We start from the raw sequence: 18,504 nt of genomic DNA, 5'->3' as shown, positions 1-18,504 counted from the left end.
TGTCCGACGTCCGTCCAGCTAGTCCCAGCAGCGAGATAGTTCACCTGTGTTGCACCATTGCTCCTGGAGAGCTACCCCTCTTACACCAACCATAGAGTTCTAGCAAGCCATGGTAAACTTACATACCACTATGACCTACTAACTGAAAGACTGTAACTTCAATTAACACCGAACTGATTTCCATTTATTTAGTTCATTAATTCAAATCTCTTACTCACTAATGTTGTTTTTTTTTCTATACATTTATATCATTTAGCTTTACTTTACTTCCCACAAACAAATCCCTAAATCTTATTTCTACGGTCTGCTAGTTCTCCTCCTCTTACAATCCTTTTCTTCTTCCAATTCTTTCCCTCCTTTTTTTGTTATTAAATCAAAAAAAAAAATCTATCTATAATTATGTTTATAATTCTTAATTATTCCTCCTTTTTGTTTCATTAACGAAAACTTCTAAACCATTGCAAGGGTTAATATCATGCATATGAGTATCTACGCATACGAACATATGCGTAGATACATTCATGCAAAAGAGACAAAAATCAATAACTACGTATTTGCAAAAAAAAGGTAATATTTATGTTTGCATATGTAAGTACGTATTTATATGTATATGTAAACATGTAAATCTCTCACCTAATTTCTCGCTCCGCGTTGGTACCATCGACACCGGGAAGCTGGAAAGGCTGTGGGAAAGAATTGACCCCTAGAAAATACATACACATACTCATTATACGAGTGGATCTTAGAATCTAACTGGAAGACCCCAAGTCTGATATGTGGCTGGAGCGCTCATTCGAAGCTGTGGGCAACAAGTGACCACGCGGTCTGTTAAACTCGACGGATGACCTTAGCTAGTCCGCGAAATTATGTTTCAAGCAAAAAAAAAATAAATAAATCCTTCATGTGCGAAATTTAATTAATCAAATAATTCAACCTTTAGCAAAAAAAGCCGCGGATCAAGAAAGCAATATTGAATAGTGAACGAAAGTGTACGCGAGAAAGAAAAGGAATGAATCATTAAAGAAAAAAAGGTTAAAGTGAGATTAAAGAGTTGTTCAATCAAAAAAAAAAAAAAAGAATGATACAATTCAATGATAAAAAAAAAATTTCAGGTGAGAATCAAAAGCGATTGAATTCGATTATAAAATATTTAATAAAAAAATAGAATCTCAAATAATCTATCATCCAGTTATAAAGCAACAGTAAAAAAAACCAACAGTGATTGACAAGAGGTAATTGAGAAGTAGTGGAAGAATCAAAGAAAAAGGATGTGAAGTGCGGGAATAAAACTAGAGTCTAGGGCGTACTAAGAGTGTTGTAAGAATTTTTGCAAAAAAAAAATGCTTAATTCAGTGTAGCAAAAAAAAAATCCAAAGAAAGTTTCCAACATTCTGCATTGTCTTCAAAAAATGCTAACAAAAACAAACTTAATCAGATAAAATGCTAGTTTAGCTATATCTACAAAAAAAAAGGTAAGTGACTTCGAATGAAAAATCAAAATAGGATTCCACACCCTATAACAATATTAATTTAAGAGAATTAGTTAGTTTAAAAACAACATCCTAAATTATTTGCAACAAAAAAAATTATATATATAAATGCGTTTGTGAGTGCGCTCCAGCGGGGGCCCTTTACGTATAACTAGGTTAAAGGTGGGTAGTGCGAAACAAATGTACAAAAGAAATTAATATTTTTACACGGATGTGTGTACTAAATGAAACAAAAACAAGCAAAATGACCTAAGTCCAGGCTATGAGGTACGGATGTCGAGAAGATCACCAACCGGCAAGTTTCCGCCCACGTATGCCTACTCGCTATGCCACAGCGAGTTGAGAGAGAAAACGACGGTGAGTACTAGTTGCTCAGTTATTTTGCAATAGCGGGCCCAGTGACTTTCACGCGCTCTCTTCCAACTTTCACTGGTACATACGTATGTCGAGTGGATTTCTTATATACCTTTTTTGTTGACACTGCAATTGTATCGAATGTGGCTAGTACTTTGTACATCCATGTACGTACATATACCCCTTCTTGCCGGAAATCGAGGTCCTTAAGGATAGCCTCCCGCGGGCAAGGACCTGAAACCAGTACGTGCCCCGATTACCCTTCCACATACTAATATTTGTGTTTTACTGAGATATTTGCCCATGATTGAATTATCGTGCTTTTTAGTCTCTCTACAAAAACCGTGGAACTTTATGTTAAATTACTTGAAGTGACGACAATGTCAATAAATAACTTTACACTGACAATTATGTTGTTTTATTAAAATTATCCGGCTAATTAGTAGATAAAAATACGTATTATGTGGAAATACCATGAGAAATTACTTTACACGAAAAATCGCCTAACTCGAGATCAGTGGTTCACCCAAAAGAGATGTTAATGATATTCATATATGTCTTCCCATGCTCATTCATTTTAGGGCAAATATCATACATACAGCCAATTTCACGAAAGCAACTCAAGAAAAAAAGTGATTTTAATCTTTTGAATATTATATTGAAATTGAACGAGAATAAAAAAATAATAATTTTTCGATTTAAATTGCTGGTGAAACCGGCTGATTGGCTTACACGAATGTAAGAAAACACTTTTGCATCGCGCTTACCTCAAATTGGCGGGTTCTTATTTTATAAAGAAATTCGATTCACTCCGTTAACTAAAACGTTTAAACTTTATCTTTTGCACAGTTCGCCTATTCACCGTTTAAACTGTTTATGTAAAGGCAAACGGAATTCAAATGAACTTCTAATAACAAAAGAAAAATGCCAGAATTTAAGCCGCACTCGCCCCTAACACCTTCAGTTGACCTTATTTCAATAAATCTTGATAAAATAGGCGATCGCCTTTCGGGTCAAGAGTTTGTGGCAAAAACAACTCTTTTGTACATTTTCTACGTTTATCTTACCCCACTGATCGAACGAACTTCTTTCAAGTTGCCTATCGAACATCGCGCAACATCCACCTCAAACAAGTGCATCACACATTATCTAAACACAGTCATGCTTAACATGCTGGCTTGAGATTTCCAGAGTGGGTAACAGAGCTACTTGGCAGCGTTACACGGACATGGGTTGTTAGTTGCAGGCTCAGCTCAGATACTTTTCACCAAACCCACACAATTTGTATGTTCCTTTGCACTCCGTACTAAATCCTGCAAACCGGATTGCTATTGAAGTAGACTAATTAACGTCCCTACAAGAATTATGTGATGGAAACTAACACATTCTCATTTATCTTACTAACACATTTGCAAATTTTGCGTTAGTTAAAAAGAGACCATTAATAAGGTCATAAGTTGGAGGAAGACGGAAGATCACATGAACACAAATGTTTACATCAGTAGTGCGATTCTATAACTCTTAGCAATACAAAAATTGTTAGCTTACATAACAACTTTTGCCGTTTGCACTAACAATTGTGTGATTCTCTAACTCTTGCTTAACAGCGAAAAACAGCTGATTATTCCTTTTTATTTAAAATGATGAAATGTGGCATCTCAGTCGAGATAAATGTCAAATATGCGAAAAGTACAAAGAGGAATAAGAAAAAAAACGTATTTCCTTCCCGCGGAAACGGAATTTTTAGCGCCAGCAACGTATTGCAATTTTAAAAGGTAGTATTTAGTTATTTTAGTTATTAATTGGAATTTACTCGAACTTCTTTCATTTCAGGATGTCTATCCAGCCGACGAAAAGGAGCCGTGCATCGGCGGAGCAGTTAAGCGCGATGCTTGACTTTCTGGGTGAAAACCCGAATGTGGCGAGCGGCAAGTTCCAGAAGCTCCATGGCAAGTTGGAGAACACCAAGAAGTGGGCAGAGATGGCAGATAAATTGAATTCTCTTGGGGGGGCTGCCAAATCTGTGGAGTAATGGCAAAATGTAAGTATAAGTGATAAAGTACGAGCATTTCCGGAAATGCATTACTGCAAAACATCGCACCTCTTATTCCAAAAATATGTTTGCTGAAATCAGACATCATTATATACTTAAGTATAAGAAGAGGTGCTTTGCAGTAAGGCATTTCCGAAAACGGCCTACACCAAAGAATAGTAAAGTATGAAAGTGTGTTTCTATTTTGCAAAAGGTCTGGCGCGACCTAAAAAGTCGAACATCAACGCGAGTTCGTGATCGTAAGAGGGAGCAAGCATTGACGGGGAATATACCGCTTCAACAGCCTCCCTTGAACGAATTGGAGAAGCGGGTAATAGCTGTAGTGGGAAGCAACTTTATGGAGGGGCAACCGGATGTCCAGGAGAATATTCCAATGGAAGAGGTAAGTTGAATTGTACCGTATTAAAAGCACATGCCAATATGCTAATCATATTGCAATATTCATTATGCTATTTTTAGGAACTGCAATTAACATTGGGGGCGGCGGATGAAAATTTCCGCTTAGTCATGGAGGAAGACACCATGGTAATTCCTCCACTAACGGTGTCGGATGGCGAGTCGGAAATTCGGTGCGAAACTCCGAAAACGCCGAGGCAAACACCGCGCAGAACCGCTAAGCGGAAACGTGCGGAAGAATCGCCAACAAAGGCGAAATTTTTAAGAATTGCCGAGGCACAGGCCGAATCAGAAAAGGTATTTTTTTCAAGACTGTATTTGTATTGAATTATTAATAAAACTTTTATTTTCTTAGAGGCTTGCTGAAAGTGCTGCAACCAACGCGGAGGCCAACCGCTCCAATGCTGAGGCAATATGCAGAATGGCTGCTGCCACAGAGCGAATGGCTACCGTAACTGCAACAATGGCAGAGGCCTTCACCGTGTTGGCGGAGGGGGTGAAAGCTTGTGCGCATGCTTTCGCCCAGTTTACTAATTCACTGGGCCCTCCCCAATAGATGTAAATTGTTTGTGTATATACTTTTTTTTTGCTTTTTTAAGGTTCATTAATTTTTTGTTAAAGTTAAGCTCCTTAACTAACAAAACCAATATAAGTCCAAATTTGAGACTTTGTACAAAAATTATAAAAATTCCACAAACTGTTCTTCACAATTCCAAGCATTTTAATTTTGATTTCTAGAATAATGCAATTTTATAGCTTATTAAAATCGAGTATAATAAAGTGGAAGTTATTCTATAAATTAAAATTAGAATGCTTAAGATTGGGACGAAAAATGTATGCAATTTCTATAATTTTTCTACAAAGTCTCTAATTTGGACCTATATTGGTTTTGTTAGTTAAGGAGCTTAACTTTAACAAAAAATTAATGAACCTTAAAAAAGCAAAGAAAAGTAGTCAAAACTGGTACAAATTTTGATGTCCTATCTTTTATCGCGGGCTGTATGTATATATTGTTATTAATAATAAGTTAGATTATTATTAACTTATTTGTTGGTGCCTTTTTACTTTTTTGTTTTTCAAATGAATTGTTCTTAGTTGAATCTTGTTTTCTGAATTTGTTTCTATTGATAAGTATTCGTGCCTTGAGTATACGCTTTTTTTTTAATATTCGCAATGTTTTTTATGCTATAAATTTTTCCTCAGTTTTTTTTTCAAAGGATGGCTCATATTTTAACAAATACTATACAAATCTAAGTTTCACACTGTATACATAAATTAGAAGTATTCAGCCAAGTTTTATCCAAATCGCAAGATTTTTAATAAGAATTTCCAAAAAAAGTATGTATGCATCCCAATTTTATTATGATAATTTGCAAATTTCAAATGTCTAAAAATTTGGGTTGTTCTTTTAATAATTTTTTGCTGTCCTGTGCATTTTTTCCATATAAAGCATTTTCAAACATTTTTTATATGGAAAAAATGCATAGGACAGCAAAAAATTAGTATAAAACAACGCGCATTTTCAGACATTTCAAATTTGCACATTATCATAATAAAATTGGGATGGATACATACTTTTTTTGGAAATGCTTATTAAAAATCTTGCCATTTGGATGCAACTTGGCAGAATACTTCTAAGTTATGTACATATACAGTGTTAAGCTTGGATTTGTATAGCATTTGTTAAAATATGAGCCATTCTTTAAACAAAACAAAAAAATTCACAAAAATATATAGCATGAAAAACATTGCGAATATTAAAAAAAATATCACCGTATTAATTATTTAATGAATTATTTTATTTTCATTTAGCTTTGGTAGAATTATTAACTAATTTAATTTTATTGTACTGTTTTTGCAATAAATGAAATGGCAATTTAATAAAAACTTCGTTTTTTTTTATATACATATATTATTTATTTTATCAAAGAAGAATTAATAAAAAAAGTTAATACTGAGGCTAAATAGTTTGCTTTTATTTTATTAGTTTTCTTACCGGCTACTGAAATTTTCTAGTGAAACTTAAATATGTACTTATAGTTGAAAATATGTAATTTGGTTATGATTCAAAACAACAATTTTATTACGTGTGTCAAGTTATCACTATATTTCTCTAAATATAAAAAGTTAAATAAGTTTTTCTTTCCACAACAAACTTACAACAAAAAAGTTACAATTAATGCCGTATTTAACTTTTAAATGAGTTGAAATAATGCATTATATAACAGTTGTGCATGTACATAACAGTTGTGCACAAAATAAAAGGAGTCAAAATATCGCATTCCTATTATTTCGTGGACCACTCTAAGTAATATCGGGTAGATATTTCCAATCAATTTATAATGTCGATAACCCAGTTATTTCAATGTCTACATGCATTCAGATTACATAAAATGGTGAAAAATTTGTAAAGTCATTAAAAATATGTTTGCTTTAAATTTGTAGAAAAACATATCGTCACCTGAAACTCAACAAGTAATTTTTAGCAAAAAAAAAACCGACTTCAACTCCCATATAAAAAAAAATATATATATATATATCTCATGATCCGCTGATCGGATCTCAACCAGATTAGTTTGGGACCACCTCTGAGACACTACCTTTCCGATGCAAAAAGAATTATCGGTTGACGTGGTCCAAAGTTATGCGGTAACATACATAAAAAAAAAAAAAAATATTCCGACGAACTGATAACCTCCTCCTTTTTTGGAAGTCGGTTAAAAAGACGAAACAAAAATCATTGTTGAAATGCAAAAAGTCATAACTAATAAAAAATTCAAAATTTACCCTTTGATTTATATAATGGATTTCAACGAGTTACAACTTCCCACATCATTTTATGAAAAAAATAATTAAAATATTAGTCACGACTTTTTCAATCTCATTTACGATGTTGTTACGTCTTTTTGCATTTCAGGTGACGATATGTATTTACTTATTTGGTACTTATTCAATAAGTGTCAGGGTGCCGGTAATGTTGTGGTATGATCCTTCTTTGTTATCAAACTGGTTCTTTAATTGACTTAATGCGCATTTGGCAGCTGTGCACTTCACTGATAGTTACGACCAATACCCCGGAATGAACTACTGTGGCCCTTGCACGGCGCCCATCAGCCGTTCGTCGTCATTGAAACGCTTCAAAACGTATTGGAATCGATGTAGTAAAGCAGTAACCGCCAAGCGCCCAGTGAAGACATTCGAATTCAATGATGTATCACCCCCGCAGTTGTATGTGTTAGAAAATTTGTATTAGCGCTGTTAAAAATGCCTGACTAGGCACATAAAACTCCTCTTTGGCATGGTTGTTTTTCGTTGTGATCTTTGTGCTTTCAATGCCGATATTTAGCCAAATATTCCATGCAATCTACGTACAAGAAATGAATAAGAGATCTAAAAAGGTACTAAACTTCCCGCTAAACACAACTCACCCTGCAAATTCCTCATCTTTGTTTCCGCTGTTTCCTCGTTAGTAAGTGATGCCAATTTGTCTGCATTGTCATGCATAATTTCTTGCAGCGATTTTAGTGCGGCCAGCGAGTCTTCACAATTTTTACTCAAGGCAGCACCATCCACCGTTTCACTGCTTCTAGAGGTGCAAAACTATCGATAGTCAGGCCATCGATAGTTTTCGATATTATTTTCAAAACTATCGATATATCGTCGATAGTATCGTATTTATATGGTTTTGGCTCAATTTTCGTATGAAGATTTCCTTAAGAATATATTCCGAAATTACGTTTCGATAACCTTGTAAACTGCTGGACACTTTTTTTAATTGTTGAACCGTTAAGTAAGAAGTAAAGTTATTGAAAATTTGAAATGAATTGAAATGGAATAAAATTTGGCGTACTGAAATTTTATGTTTGTGGTTTTCGATATCCTCCGTCGTATATAAGGCATTCATCAGGTAAATTTCAATTTTAGAAGAAGAAAACATTTTTTATCTGAGAAGTAATGGTTTTTATCTACCTTTTATTAAATAGTAAATAGTGGTTCATATATAATATTGGAAGTTTTGGTATAAATTAATTTGTATCAGTTTTTAGCGGTATTTTAAAAGATGCAAGGTTTTCCGTCAATTTCGAAGTTTGACATTACTCTTTTAAAAAAGTAGCAATCAAATTTTTATTTCAGCTTGGATGTTTAAGAGAAATGAAAAGAAAAGAAGAAATAAAACTTAAATAAATACTGAATCACATGTCTGTCGGAGTATCGATAGGACCAAAAAACAATCGATAGTAGGGAAAAATAAAAAACATCGATACTATCGATAGTGCCATCGATAGTTTTGCACCTCTAACTGCTTCCCGTACTGGAAAGCGCACGCACATTATCAAGCAACGGAAATAGAACTTGCCAAATGAGCGTCTGTTATGTGGGCTGGTTCAACAAACGACCATGCCAAAAAAATGCGGAAAAGAGCATTGTGAACCGCACTCGCGGCGGTAACTATGCAATTACCAACTGAAGACACATAGGTATCAGCGGCTCACTGAAATGGTGAAATATGTATACACATTCCTTTGAAAATAATACCAAACAGAACACGCAATTTTACCTATGGTGATCATTTGCATTCCAATATTTCTCAGGCAGAGAAGCGAGTATTATGCCAACAGCATTGATGTAGTTTTGTATCTCTTTTTGTGGTATCCATGAATAACCCTTCACAACAGCACCGGCACTCACAAATTCAATTGTTTTTTATTGGTTTACAGCGAAACGCCCGCACAGTGTAAGGGCGCTGTTGGGTTGGTTGTTTTGTAATAGATTTAGGAACATTTTCAGCAATATAGGCTGTATTGATGCTTGGAAACAGCGGGCAACAATTGCTCTATAAGAGCTAATGAAAATGTAAACAATTATGAAATATGGGTTTGCTTTAGGGTTGTGCGATTATTCGATTACTCGAGCAAGTTGGTTAATCAGTTGTTCGATTAACATATTACATTTAAAGTATGATAATGATTAATACGATATTAATTAAGGTTTTGAATAATCAATTAATTGCACAGCCCTAGCTTGCTTCTTCCGAATAGCTTACGCAAGAATCCTTTTAATGTCCACCGGTTCGATTTCGTATGAACGAGCAATCGTGCATACATTGCTACTAAAGCCGGCGCAGGTGTGGAACTTTTTCATTGAGGCTATAAAAATCAATAAATTTAGCTGGTTAGTTCGCAGTTTTAGCGGTGCCATTTAACGGCTCGCCAAGTATGTTCATTGAACGTGAAAAATAAATACTGTTGATTTGTTGAATATGCATTACATATAATGCAAAAAGCGTTGCCCATTTTATTGTGCAGAGGAAGATGAAAAAAAAAATTGATGACAAATAAAGGCGTTAGTTAACGTGCATTGAACAAATCTAGAAAATAAAGGCAGTCATTCATGATAAAAGCGAACTCAAATAAAATAAATAAGTTGATATAATTTGCTATCATGGTACTTACTTGCGTCTCTTGGTGGATGGCTGGCCTATCATCGAGACGAACGTTGACGGCATATATTAAGTTATACGAATATTAAAAAAAAATTTGCTATAATTCGTTGCTGAACACGTTTCGCTACTGAAGAAGGTGCTGCGGAATCGTCATTAGTGGTTAGTATTTCGGGATCATAAACAACCCGATCGTCAAAATCGGTTGGTTGATCGCCCAAACGACCGTTATGCAATGTTGCGCACGTGTTAACTACTCGGCCAGCAAAGCCGGGGTCATACAAAAGTACTCTTTGCCGTGATAAGCACCGCCATGTGCCTTTAAGGACGCCAAAGAGTCTCTCGATCGGGTTACGTGCTTTACATAGCGCCTCGTTGTAGCGAAACTTTGGTGTTCCTTCTGGCTCGTTTGGTAAAGGTGTCATCAGCCATGGCTCCAGCGGGTATCCAGAATCGCCTGAAATTATTTTCTTTTAATATTTCTATTCGTATGGAATTAAAAAAACTTACCTATCAAAAACGTGTTGTGATTTCCAGTTTCAAATGATCGCTGCATGAGCCGACGCGCTGCAGAGAAGCTCCAAATAAACGAATCATGTCGTGCTCCCGGAAATTTTGCATTCACGTTTAAAATTTTAAGATTTGGATCACATATCTATAAGTTTGAACCATTATAAAATAACAATATAAATTTGCATGATGTACATTTGTTCTTACCATTTGCACGTTCATCGAATGGTACCCATGGTGATTGACATAATTTGATTCATTATTTTTGGGAGCCAAAATTGCAACATGGGTGCAGTCGATTGCACCGATAGTTCCTGCTACAAATGGTGAAGGTGCAGACGCAAAAATTTCCTTTGCCGCTTGGCACTCCAGTTGCGTCATAGGGAACTTCACTTTGGAGGTGAACATTGAATTGTTGATTGCGTCAGTCACACGGTGTATGCAACGGCTTATCGATGTTTGGCTCATAGATATGCCCCACTGTTCACCTACTGGGCGTTGATATCATCCAGTGGCATAAAACCGTAGAGCAGCTAGAACCTTCAACGAGTACATAAACACATGCTTATACAAGATGCTTTCTAGCGGTAATAGCAATTGTACGTTTTACAGAAAAAGCTGTTCCACGTCACATAAGGTTTATTAAAGTTAAAAGCAGCTTTTTCTGTAAATCCTTGAAACCTTCAGACCCTGCAATTCGTACTACTGCTGGAACGCACCTATAGTATTTAATAAAGTTGAAATACATGTATATTGACTTACCTGCTTTTCAGTCGATAACGCTGTTATTCGCGATCCTCTTAATTGATTGTCAAGTTGCGACACCAAATTTTCAACCATGCCGGGACTGAGTCTATATAGCCTCCGGAACTCCGTTAACGTTAGTTCGAAAGGGTTATCGATTTCGCGAAGCCTACGCCGCTCAATTCTTGGCACGTTTAATGGCTGCTCATTATCGTTATCATATAAAAATGATGCAATGTATGCAAATGCCATTTTTTAACACAATCTTCACAATTTTCTCAATTTTCTCAATTTAGCTTCACAGCAAAATTTGTAAACAACAGCTTAACAAAGAAAAACTAGATGCTGTTAGCTTAACCACAAAAATAATTGTCACCAAACAGCTGACTGCGTTTGTTAACACTAAACAATGACAAATATGGTTAATGTTGATAAACAATCACTTAACCCCAAAAAAAGGTGTTAACTATAGATAACAACGTGAAATGTGGTTAAAATAAGATTCAGAATCGCACTACAGATTTTTCACACTGCCCTTAAGAATTTGATAGAAACTTGTAGGTAGCCAGTGACAGAAATTTCTAACAGTCTTGCCACTCAAACGATTTGTCAAATGATAGTCACTGTTCTTGCAGGGGTACATACTTAGCGGTTCGGCTGTCGTTAACGCTCGCGGTTAATAATTTGCTTGAATGAATTTATAAAATTCAGACATCCGATAGACTTGCCGGTAAATGTTTGGAGCTTAAGTTGTGGCAATTTTGAGTACGCCTGCATTATGCGTGTTGTCAACGTCACAGTGTAGTCCTCAACTAGCTGCGATTGGATGGCAGCGCGTCCTCCGTCGTCGGTATCCAACTTCTCGATATCAGTTTGGATAGAAAGAACTTGCTTAAAGTAGGATTCAAGAATTCCCAAGCGACATTTTTATTCTGCGTTCAAAAGAACCTTTCCACCAGGTCGTAGACTAGTATCAACGATATTCCTAATGCGCAAAATATTTTTCTTTATGTTCACACGCTGCTATTTCAGTTCATCCAGAGACATTTTCAATCTGAAACCAAAGAAAGTTGTATAGGAAGTGTGGAAATTAATCAATATCTATATAATGCAGAGGACGTTGTACGCAAGAGGAAGGAAACCATATGAAAAACTAAATGCATTCAACAAAAAATTGATTTATTCGCTTATGGAACAAAAAACCGTTCGAAAATAAACATTCAATGGGCGCGTTTCTAAGACGTAGCTGTTGTTATACCGTTTCGTGTTTGTCTTCGAAACGCACAGTTGAGTAGTTCCGCTCAGCTCAACAGTTGGCAACTTTCCGCCATTTTTTCAAGCGCAAAATTTTTACGCTAGCTCAACTCAACGTGTTGGACTTAGCTTAAACAGCTGATCGCAAAGACTTACGCCGCTTGCATTAAATTTAACGCCGCTTTGTTAGGTGGCAGTTGCAAACAAATTTATTCAATTTTATATTACTGATGTTATAAAGTAACTAAAATATTTTATACCAAAACCTCTTTTCTAAATATATGTTTTTAAGATGTTTACTATATAATTATACACTGTTTAATTCATTATAACATTGAACGATTTTTTCAACACGGCGGCAGCTCAGCGTTGAATTCTAAATACTATCGGCGCAACTATCTCTATTTATTGCAATTTCATTTGTTTACATTTATCAGCTGCTCATTTCGCAGCATATTCATCAAGTCGTTTCTAAGACTTAATTGTTGGGTCCAACAGTTGCCAGCAGTTTCGTAGCATTTGAGCTAAACAGCTTCATCTTATAAAAATGCCCAATATCATTTGAACAAAACAAAGCTACACTGGCGATTGAAACTGAGTGCGTGGTGATTTTATGTACAATATATACAATGTTTTTCACATAAATTTTTTTGTCATATTTTATAAAAATATTTTTCATGCTTTAGCCAAATCCAAAACATTAATTAACACTTTCAAACTTATTCAAGCTCTAGAAAAATGCAACAAATTTTCACAAAAATGTTGGATTTTTAATCAGAATTCTTGGATATGCAGTTACATGGCTCAAGTTTTACGCGGCTAAATACCGCATAGACCTTTGATACTTTTTTGCTGATGGCTTTTTTCCATACAAAGATGAATTTGAACAAAATGCGCAAGCACGTTTGCAAAAACTAAAATAAAAAATCAACGCCAGATTTTATAAATTCCAATTCTTATATGAACAAAAATGCGTGAGTACAAGGTACTCATGAAATTTGATATGTAGACATATGCGAACGGCAAAGCATAAAAGTACGTTTACATATAAATATAATCTCAATCAAAGCTCGTTAGCTGTCAAATTGGTTGTGCTTGTTATTCACACAACTCGAGGAAGAGTTAAACTTCTTTTCTGTGCCACCGTGGTCACTTTTTTCTGCAACACATATTATGCCATTTAAATATATTTTAGCCTAATATGTTATTAAAAATACCTTTACAAACCTATTTTCCTTACTAGCTTCAATTTTTGTTTACTTTAACATTTGACATTCCTCCTCTTCTTCGTAAGTATAATCGATAAAACTAGGTTGGACACCAAAAAGTTATCGGTTTAATCTGAGATATTTTTAATTATAATTTTGCATGGCTAATTTTTTTTTCTAGTAACAGTTTAGGGAGTTAAGCTCGAAAATTAGGATCATCTTTTTATATGTAAAGCTATTATTAGGCGATTCAGTTACATACATACAAATGTAGGTTAGGTCAGAAATTAAACATTAATTTCACTTAATTTTTTTCATTTTGCTGATTTAATTTTTTTATTCGTTTTCATTTTTAATTCTTTTAATACATAAAATTATCGGTATGATTGATAAAATATGTTACTTGTATATACTTGTGACTCAAGGGCGTTAAAATATCTTGGAAACACCGCATCAGTTATTGTTTTTGAGCTTATAGTTTGAGCATTTCTATTTGTATATATTCCTAAGTTTAGTTTTTTTTTTCGGAATATAATCTGTGATTCATGTAAATGAGAGCGATTTTTGGGAGAGTTGTGTAGAGATTGAAGTTGCAGGATTTTACCCGATGCTTCTTTGTTCCGTACGTTTTGCTGTTACTCACTTTTTACTCTCACTTCAGAGAGTGATTTTGCTGTTTGACCTTTTTCCAGGATTTTACACGAAAAGTATTGGATCAGAGCTATTATATCATCCATACATATGCATATTATACATACATATATTGATGTATGTTCATCAGTTATCAACGGTCCCAGTTAAAATGATTTCAGTATTTTTTTAAATTTTCGCTATGCTTTTTTATCAAATTATACTACTAAACCTATGCCTAAAACCATCTACGAATATCAAAACCAGCGCATGAATCACATATGATGACAATCGTCTGAACGATATCGTGTCGAGATTGTTTTGCTTCATAAAAATCAAAAATTGTTTGATCGTTTGTGCGATATCGTCAACTCGATTCCAGTTTTGCTTCACGTAACAGTAACAGTAACACGTAACAGCAACACAAATGCATAAATCAGTGTTTTGACAACATCCTTTTTTCAGTATCGTTTGAACGACTATCGTTTCAAAGTTAAGTGATTCATGCCCAGTTGCAACAAATGAGTCCATACCATATATCTGTGGTCATAAGCAATAATCGCCCAAGTCGAAAAACCTGAATTCGAGAAAAAGCGCTTTAAAGATTTGGGTTGTAATGTTAACCTTATGGGGAAACCAAAAGACTTTCATTTATAAGTTTTTAAATAGAATAGGTAACGAGATGGGAGTTTCACGTAGACATGGAACAATAGTTGCAGAAAATGATAGCATATATAACTCAATTCTTTCTTAAGTCGACTTAGGTGGTTATTGCTTACGACCACAGATATGTAAAACTCCTATATTGGCAGTAAGAGCTAGTACCGTCCGAAAACACTACATTTATAACTAAATATATGTACACAACACATACACAAAAACGGCACTCACGTACACAATACATATACAAAAACCGTACTAAACTGTCTCGCTCTGATTTCGGAATGCTTACACATTGGGAAGTTAGCTTACCGCCAATATAGAAGTGTTACATATATGGTCCATACATACTTATGTATGTACATACCCTGCAAAAAATGGGACTAATCTGGGATGACTCCGGGAGCAATCGCAAAGGAGCATGCGACTAATACCACTTTTGATCTCTTTAAATGGAATGAACTGTTCGCTTTTGTTCGAGCATGTCCTATGAAGAGACTAATTGTTCACCTTTATACCCGAACAGGTATAAAAAGCGACTAGTCACTTTAAAAAAAATATAAATAAAAATTTGCACCAGCTAAAATTCGAACCGGGTTGCTCAGTTTAGTTAAGCGAATACTCTTTCTGTGTGCCAACGCCGCACATGAAATTTCATTGACTAAGTGCGTACATATCATTAAATCGTTAATAGTACCCGTTAGAGATGAGTTGAGGACTAATTGATCTCAAATTATACCCGTAAGGGATGAGTCGAGACTAATTGACCTCCATTAGTACCCGTATGAGACTAGTTGCGACTAATTAATGCCCAATTGTACCCGATTGAGAGTAATCTCGGAATACTCTCTTTAGATATTAGTCGCACATTTTTTTGCAGGGTACCTAGGTACAAAGCCGTATGCATGTGCGGAGTTTAAATAATCAGATGTAATAATCAATTGTAGCGCATTTCCTCTTACTATGCATATGCCTAAATGTATGCAACCATTTACAATAGCAAGCAAGTACAGGGTGCTTCTAATGAAAATCAAAATTTTATGCTGAAATACACATGCTAAGCCCTTCGAAATTTTGGGCTGGGACATGCGTTACAGCTTAGCAAATTTTACCCCTACCGAAACCAAATATGTATACACATCAAAAAGCGCTGTTTAAAACTTGCACTAATTTTACTAAATTTCAAAAGGCATGTAACTGCATATCCAAGAATTCAGATTAAAAAGTTAAAAATTTTTATGGAAATTTGTTGCATTTTTCTAAAAATTTTATTACTTTACAAGTTTGATTAATGTTTGTATATGGTTTTGTTTAAAGCATGAAAAGCATTTTTATTAAAAATTATATATCGTCACCTGAAATGCAAAAAGACGTAAGAACATCGTAACTGAAATACAAAAAGTCGTGACTAAAAATTTTAATTTTGGCGGACACGCCATATCTTTAAATGAAATTAATTGGTGCTCGTATGTATGTACATACATATGTATATGCATGTGTGTGCACCAATCTATTAATATCGTTGAATTATTTTAATATCTATTGCAAAATTTTATACAGACAAGACTAAAAAGTAGAAAATAAATAATAGGCCTTATCATGAGTTTCGCCCGAAAAAAGTTCACCCGAAAATTTGTCATCCGCCCATAGTAAATACATGGAAACCAAAAGTGAAAAGTGAAACTCATGATAAGGCTGAATATAAAAACACTTTTTAACCCTTCGTCTGACACATGAGCCCAGCCAGGCCTTTTCCATTTTCAAATTACAAAAAGGGCACTTTAAAATAGCTAGGGGCTTGAAATTTCAGGTAGCTTACTAAAGTTTAGTGAACTACCAATCTGTAAAAACATCATGTTGGTATCATATATATAAAGCTAGATATATAGACATGTTGATTAATACATCACATTCGTAACACAGAGGTCTGGCTGGACCCACATATATTCCTATGCAAGTTTTACCTAAAATGAAGGAATGCAACCGTTTTTCAAAGTTTTCATTTGAATTTTTGAATCATCATGGCAAGAGATGATTGAATTTTTACCTAAAACGAAGGAATGCAACCGTTTTTCAAAGTTTTCTTTTGAATTTTTGAATTATCATGGCAAGAGATGATTTGCATTTTTACCTAAAAAGAAGGAATGCAACCGTTTTTCAAAGTTTTGTTTTGAATTTTTTGAATTATCATGGCAAGAGATGATTTGCATTTTTAACTAAAATGAAGGAATGCAACCGTTTATCAAAGTTTTCTTTTGAATTTTTGAATTAGTATGGCAAGAGATAATTTGAATTTTTACCTAAAATGAAAGAATTCAACCGTTTTTCAAAGTTTTCATTTGAAATTTGAATTATCATGGCAAGAGATGATTGAATTTTTACCTAAAATGAAGGAATGCAACCGTTTTTCAAAGTTTTCTTTTGAATTTTTGAATTATCATGGCAAGAGATAATTTGCATTTTTACCTAAAATGAAGGAATGCAACCGTTTTTTCAAAATTTTCTTTTGAATTTTTGAATTATCATGGCAAGAGATGATTTGCATTTCAACCTAAAATGAAGGAATGCAACGGAATGCAATGGAATATTACTCCATTATAATTCAGAATCCTTTGGATCTCCGTCCTGCTGGAAAACAACTTCTTCCGCCAGTTTTGCGCTTTTGTCTACAAAGTCCGGCAAATTTGTTTGGAGGATATGTTCATTATACTTTTATATGAACCCATGGCACCAAATGCCTGCAAGTAATACATCCCAAGCCATTAAGCTGAAAGACTGAAAAGGGGTAATATGGGGCGATGGAAGGTATTAATTGTTTCCAAAGCGCTAAAAAGGCATATTTTTGGTAAAGACCTCATCAACATCTTCAAAAACACCATGCCAAGAAAAACGTCTAACATGATGGCCAGCACAAATCCCAGATCTCAAAGCTATCGAAAAATTGAGCGCTGTGGTCAAGAGAGGATTAGCATAACATAAGCGAGCTCCAGTAATATGGAAGAGCTTTGGAGGCGAGTAAAATTAAAATGGGGTAATATTCCAAGCGAAATCATAGAAAACTCAGTAGAAAGCATTCCCAGACGTATGAAAATCGCTATTAAAAGCAAGGGAGTCTCCACAATCCTCTTGATATATACCTTCCAAAATCTCAAAACATAAAGGTTCAAAACTGAGAGAAGAGAGTTGCCTTCCGTTTTTGCTGTGAATCACTTGTTAGTTTTTCTGTATACTAGGCTTTATACCTTAGATAATAAGGACAAATTGCTGAAAATTTCAAAGCAATTCGCTTATTATTAAAAAATTTATGTTACTGTGAGTAATAAAAAGTCGAACATGCACTCGGTTTTGATCGCCAGTGTATTTAAATAATAAAATAAAAAATAAAGCACTTAAGTTAAGTAAATATTTGAATAACATACAACAAATAAGTTTAACTGAACAAATGTTGCACATAATTTCTATATAAATGCATACAATTTGCATGTGGGTCCAGCCAGACTCATGCGTACCGAATGTGCCAATCGAAACATGTGTCTGACGGAGAGTTAATGCTTTTATAAATAGACTCAGTCCCATAGAATTTGTTTGATAACTTTTGATTTTGAAATTTTAGCAAACGTCATTATAAAAAATTTATGTGATTGCAAATGAAAAGCGTGGGGCGCATGCATATCACAGCGCACGGCAGTGCGCGCGAGTGACGAAAGCAGCAACAGTAGCTGAAATGACTGGCTTATATATACACGAGATTTGGAAGTTTTTATC

At 34.7% G+C, this 18,504-nt stretch overlaps 2 protein-coding genes and 1 long non-coding RNA gene across 3 annotated transcripts; 1 reads left to right on the top strand and 2 right to left on the bottom strand.

The window, feature by feature from the left end:
- The first annotated feature begins 1,763 nt into the window (after positions 1 to 1,763).
- On the top strand, positions 1,764 to 4,849 carry LOC118753935. Its single transcript, XM_036488810.1, has 4 exons — positions 1,764 to 1,847; positions 4,091 to 4,279; positions 4,357 to 4,590; positions 4,649 to 4,849. Exons 1-4 carry the CDS (start codon positions 1,764 to 1,766, stop codon positions 4,847 to 4,849), a joined length of 708 nt encoding a protein of 235 aa, XP_036344703.1.
- A 3,062-nt stretch (positions 4,850 to 7,911) lies between these two features.
- On the bottom strand, positions 7,912 to 9,731 carry LOC118753933. Its single transcript, XR_004994849.1, has 3 exons — positions 9,338 to 9,731; positions 8,852 to 9,127; positions 7,912 to 8,785 (listed from the first exon to the last, which is right to left on the bottom strand). It is a non-coding gene; the product is annotated as an uncharacterized LOC118753933 (long non-coding RNA).
- Positions 9,732 to 9,807: 76 nt separating this feature from the next.
- On the bottom strand, positions 9,808 to 10,639 carry LOC118753934 (putative nuclease HARBI1). The gene is made up of 3 exons (XM_036488809.1): positions 10,451 to 10,639; positions 10,244 to 10,388; positions 9,808 to 10,190 (listed from the first exon to the last, which is right to left on the bottom strand). Exons 1-3 carry the CDS (start codon positions 10,622 to 10,624, stop codon positions 9,808 to 9,810), a joined length of 702 nt encoding a protein of 233 aa, XP_036344702.1. The 5' UTR covers positions 10,625 to 10,639.
- Between the last annotated feature and the right edge of the window lie 7,865 nt (positions 10,640 to 18,504).

The sequence above is a fragment of the Rhagoletis pomonella genome, unplaced genomic scaffold (genome assembly GCF_013731165.1).
Source record: "Rhagoletis pomonella isolate Grant_MI unplaced genomic scaffold, Rhpom_1.0 Rhpom_scaffold_03085, whole genome shotgun sequence".
Taxonomy (NCBI): domain Eukaryota; kingdom Metazoa; phylum Arthropoda; class Insecta; order Diptera; family Tephritidae; genus Rhagoletis; species Rhagoletis pomonella.
This window is presented reverse-complemented; position numbering and strand designations above follow the sequence as displayed.